At 43.9% G+C, this 5,643-nt stretch overlaps 1 protein-coding gene and 1 pseudogene across 1 annotated transcript; one reads left to right on the top strand and one right to left on the bottom strand.

The window, feature by feature from the left end:
- The first annotated feature begins 806 nt into the window (after window positions 1-806).
- On the top strand, window positions 807-2,047 carry LOC100916757 (mas-related G-protein coupled receptor member B2-like). Its single transcript, XM_023506608.2, is given in 2 exon segments — window positions 807-1,176; window positions 1,179-2,047. Coding segments are annotated over 2 exon segments (609 nt in total). The 5' UTR covers window positions 807-938; the 3' UTR covers window positions 1,550-2,047.
- A 9-nt stretch (window positions 2,048-2,056) lies between these two features.
- LOC116420087 lies at window positions 2,057-4,860 on the bottom strand (annotated as a pseudogene).
- Between the last annotated feature and the right edge of the window lie 783 nt (window positions 4,861-5,643).

The raw sequence follows: 5,643 nt of genomic DNA, 5'->3' as shown, positions 1-5,643 counted from the left end.
AGGGCATGAGGAGCTTTAATTGCCCCCAGGTATCTGGACAAAGGCATCCATCCCTCCCCAGCCAATGAACCATGAACAGTGAGAGGGTAAGAATAATACTTTTGACCTTTCACGGTGGAAAATCATGTACCTCAAGAATTTGAGCAAATTCATGCGACAGAAATGTCATTCAGAGACAGACTGTATGATCTACAGGGAGCTGGTTTCTGAATGAAGAAATAAAAAGGGAAATTCTTAACTTTAATTCAATAATCATTTATTAAAATGGACAAAATAAATATTTTTCTCACTAGCAAGTTTCTGAGACAAGGTTATAATTCATCTTTTTCCCTAGGACAACACCTCTGTGCACTGTGACGCCCCCTACCTGCACCCTAGAAAAAGGCAGTGAGGAAGAGGAGGCTCTGACTCTTGAAGATAGAGATAGGCACAAAAGTCAGGGAAACTCCTTGATGTCCTTCTATGTCTCTGTATCCCCAGGGTTTCATGGAGCAAAAACCACCTATCATGACTGTGTCCCCAACACCTGAATATCCAATACACGATTCTGACAATTCAAAAAAAAAAAATAGTGAAAATGAGAGTTCATCTGGAAGCCTTAATTTCAATAACTGGATGAAGATCCTCTCTCTGCTCATTGCCCTGCTTGGACTGGCAGGGAACGGCAGGGAAATTAAGTGAGCTATTGTAGAACAGTTGACAGAACGAACTCGTCTGTGTAGCAAAACAGTGAGATGATTTTACAATAGAGGTGAAAAGCCTATCCGTCCTCTGGCTCCTGGGCTTCTGCATCCGCAGGAACCCAATCTCTGTCTACATCCTCAACCTGGCAGGGGCTGACGCCCTCTACCTTTGTTGCTCCTTTCTGAACCCCATATTTGGATTTTGGGGATATAATTCTGATAATTTAATATGTAAAATAGTCATTCTTCAGATACATGTCTTACACTGCAGGTCTGAACCTCCTGGCCATGATCAGCACTGAGCGCTGTCTATCCACGCTCTTCCCTGTCTGGTACCGATGTCACCGTCCCAAGCACACGTCAGCCTCGGTCTGTGCTGGGCTCTGGGTTCTGGCCAGCTTGCTCGAGTTAATGCCTTTTCTCTTTGAGGAATATGTATCTTCTTCATGTTACAACTTCGTCATCATCGAAGGTGTGTATTTCTTCCTCCTCACCGTATCCTGTGCGTGTCCAGCCTGACTCTGCTGCTGAGGGTCCAGTGCAGCTCCCAGCACCAACAGCCCCCCAGGCTCTACCTCCTGGTCCTGCTCCCGGTCCTCGTGTTCCTGCTCTTCGGCCTGCCAATAAGGATCTCGGAATTCATGTCTTTTCAGCTCAACATAAAATCCATACCTCCTTGGCCCTTTGAAGGCCTGGCCTGTGTGAACAGCAGTGTGAACCCCTTCATTTACTTCTTCATGGGCAGACAAAGGCATAACCCGAGGGAGCCTCTCAGGGTGGTGCTCCAGAGGGCCCTTGGGGATGAGCAGGAATTAGGACATAGGACAAGCACCCCCCACACCAGCAGCCAGGAGACTTCATTCTGAGTCTAAGAAGATGTTGAGACACAGCAGCCCTTGAAATGAGCCCCCTGCCCCAAACCGAGTACCAGCTCCCCCCCCCTCCCTGGGAGGAAAATCAGGATTCCCCTGCTATTATTTATGTGGATGCCTAAGATGTGAACTCTAAGCAATGAACATTTATTAGGTACTTATTATATACCAGGCAGTTGGATATCCAAAAAGGACAGAATTCCAAAGCCTGGAATGGGAAGAACTGAAGTCACATCTACTCTAAGAATCTAGTTGTATAACCCTGTACAAGTTAACTCTGTCTCAGTTTCCTCATCTGTAAAATGAACTATCAAAAGAAATGCCAAAGTTTTTCAGTATGTTTGTCCAGAAAACCCCAGATAGGGTCATATGACTGAACAAGACTATACCAGGAATGATACTGACATTCAAAACATGTCATTTAGGGGCGGAAAGATGGCACACTGGATAGAACACCAGCCCTGAAGTCAGGAGGACTTGAGTTCAAATCTGGTCTCAGACACTTAATACTTACTATCTGTGAAACTCTGGACAAGTTACGTAACCCCAATTGCTCAGCAAAAAGAAAAAAAAAGCAAATAAATAATCTCATTTACTCCTCACAATACACTTAGAAGGTATGTGTTCTCCAAATATCCATTTTTACAGTTGAGAAAATAGAGGCAAGCAGACATTCAATAACTTGCTCAGGCTCTCCAAATCACTGAGCATCTGAGACTGGATTTGAACTCAGATCTAATTCCAGACTTTGGAGCTCCATGGATTGCTGGAGGCTCCTTTACCTAGGGACCTCAGTCCAGAGGTTCATGTGTCAATAGCCCAGAGGAAGACTTCCACAACAAATGGTCACTGTCCCTTTCCTGAAGAGTAGAGGAAGAAGAAACACACACACACACACACACACACACACACACACACACACACACACAAAACAACAACAACAATTTCCTCTGGAATATCCTGAAAATCACTGAGCCTTTTTTCTTCTTTCTTTCTTTCTTTTTTAATCCCAAATAGCCAGATCTTTTCCTGTGTAATTTGGCTGACTAAGAGAAACACAGAAGACAAAATACAGCATCACACACACAAACAAAAACTACTTTTTAAAATCAATCAAGCTTTTGTTCTCAGCCCCACTTTGAGCTGGAAGGAGGGGAGTGCTGGAGCAGAAGCCTTAGGAGCTAGAAGGCCAGGTATTGAAGGTTTCTTTGAATTTACACTCAGGGTTCAGGGAATCAACAGTTCCTCCAAGTGCATCTTATAATAGACTGCTTTCAAATATAGTTTTATTGGACTCATTCCATCAACTTCTTTGAGTTCCCTGAATCTCAAGGTATTTGTCCCAACTAAGAGCTCCATACATCATAGAGAAATGACCATTGTCCGATTTCATTTACCCTGTGAAAGTTTAGACTTCCCAGAAAGAGCTCTTTCCCCAAAGCTCTTTCTGGGGAATCATGGAAGTGAAGGTGTTGGGAGGAACCTTGCCCTCTAATAACTGGAAGTTCTGAGTAACTATGGTTAATATCTTTACATGGAAAGGAGACCCTTAGCTGACTGCCAATCCTGAATGTCCGAATGAAGGTAAAGGAGAACCCTGCCCATTTCCAAAGAGAAGCCCAATAGCAGAGGATATTGGAGAGGTAAAGATTTTATGGCCTCATTGGCTCACAAGGAACAGTCCAGCTGGTGGGCCCTGGAAGATATGGTAGGTCTTGGTCCAAAGCAAGTCTGGTATCAAAGCCGGCAGCAGAAGAGACTGCAGATAAAAGGGTGACTGTTTCATTGCCATTTCACCACAGAGGACAGGTAATTGTTTGGCAAGTGCTGGGATCATCCTTTCTCTCCTTCTGTTTGTTATCACCAATATACTGCAGGAGAAGTCTAGGAAACGCCATCACAATGTGGAAGATTTGGGATTCCAAAACATTTGAATTAAGTGCTGGTAGTAAAGCTTGGGATTTATGGTCTTTATCTTGTTCCATATTCGCTGACTATATTATTTCATGGCATCACCATCTCGTGACTTACCTGAGAAACATTTTGAATGATGATAGTTGTGTCTATCTCCTTTTGTAGCTTTTCCTTCATTTTAATTACCAAGGGACTATTGCTCAGGAGGCTTAATTCACTTTTTTTGCTTTTATTCTCAGCTTCATTTCTAGTCCCTTTTTTCTCCAGCTTTTTTAAACATTAATCTCTTCTTTTTCACTTCCAGCACTTTCTCCTCCATGTCCAGAGTAACTTGCTGGGTTTCAGGATCGAACCATTAACAATTAAAATGTTTTTCATAATTGCCAAGATTGGTTCAAAATCACCATCTCCCTTTCCCAGCTTTTTCTCAAGGGCGTGAGTCACCCGGATCCTTTGTAAAGAGAGAGGTTTTGGTTCTAAGTCAGTCTTCATTCCTTCCATTTTCCTTTCTAAACTTTCAAGCTTTGAATCCCGCCATCTGCTGTACATTCCCCCGCGGGACTCACTTTACTTCACTTTACTTGCTTCCCCCCTCCCCCCTTCTAGTCCTGTAGTTGTCCTTTAATTCGCTTCTTCATTCTGAGCAGCTGCCGAACCATATTCCAATCTCCAGCCTCCTCCTCCTTTCTTTTTCTCCAGCCTCTTTCCTATAGGACGCGCCGGAGGCGACAGCCGGGACTTTACCTCCAGAGCCTGGGCGGAATGAGTACAGTGCGCGGCGTTTCCTCGACCTCCCCTCCAGCCGCGTATTTGACCGGGGCAGCCGCTACCCGCCTGCGGGCTCTGGACCGCAGTACGGATTTTTCCTCCTTGCGCACTCTGCCGTCCCCGCTAGTGCTGCTCCTGCCCCGGCGGGATTCGGTGCCTGGCCCTGGCGCTGCCTCCCTCCCCTTCCCCTCCCCGTGAATTACTGCCCGACCTACTTTGTCCGTTCCCAGGTGTAGCACCTGAACTTTACCGTCCCCGCTAGTACCGATTTTGGAGCGCAGGGACAATGGAGGAAGGGGGGAAGCTGGATTCCTCTTCTTCCTCTCGCAAATTCAAGTCGTGACTAATCATGCGCATGGAGCGCAAGGACCTGTTCTTCCCTCCTTCCTTTTTCTCCCCTTCTAGGGACTCTGGTTTAAAACATCTCTGGCGCCTGGGGCACGGGTCCCCCGGACCTTCACTTCTCCTCCGGGGAGTTGGGACCCTGAGCGTGGCGATGCGCCCGGACTTCGTGCTGGTCCTGCAGCAATTGCGCTCAGCTGCAGGGACTCAGTTCTCAGCTCCTCATCCAGGGGAGGACGAGTACTGGAGCGCGCGGGGCGCGGCTGCAAGCCTCCTCCCATCTCGTGCTTCCTCCTCCTCGCAAAAAAGGTCGCCTCCTTTTGATTTCTCCAGCGATAATGATCTTATTCCTTCCTCAATCCTTTCAGTTCCCATATTTTATGTCATCTATAGAGAGAATTGGGTGTGATCACATGATAATTTTAAACTTTTATTATGTTTATAATCTATTATGTTGATAATATTCTTCAGATTAAAACATCCTACCTGTGTTTCTAATATAAAACCCACTTGGTCATAAAGTATAATCTTTGTAACATAGTGTTATAATTTTTAGCCAATATTTTATTTCATAATTTTGTCTCCATATTCCTTAGTGAAATTAGTCTATATTTTTCTTCCTCTCTTTTTATCCTTTGTGGGTTTGATATCCAAATCATATTTATTTCTTAATAGGTTGCTAGAATCCCCACTTTGCCTATTGTTCCAAACAATTTATTTAATATTAAAATTAGTTAATTTTGAATGTTGGACAAAATTCTCTTATAAATCCATCTATAACAGGTGTTTTGTTTTGTTTTTCCTAGAAGTTCACTAACCCTAAATTCAATTTATTTTTCTAAAATAGATCAATTCATAGCACCCTATAGCAAGATAAGTTTAAACTGGGTTCAAGATATAAACATAAAGGGTGATACCATAAGCACATTATGAGCTCAACAAACAGTCTAACTCTCAAATCTGTGGAGAAAGGAGGAATTTAAAACCAAACAAGAACTAGAGAACCTCATGAAAGGCAAAATGGATAATTTTGATTATAATAAATTGAAAGGTTTTACACAAAT

This window comes from Sarcophilus harrisii, chromosome 6 (assembly GCF_902635505.1).
Source record: "Sarcophilus harrisii chromosome 6, mSarHar1.11, whole genome shotgun sequence".
NCBI lineage: Eukaryota > Metazoa > Chordata > Mammalia > Dasyuromorphia > Dasyuridae > Sarcophilus > Sarcophilus harrisii.
This window is presented reverse-complemented; position numbering and strand designations above follow the sequence as displayed.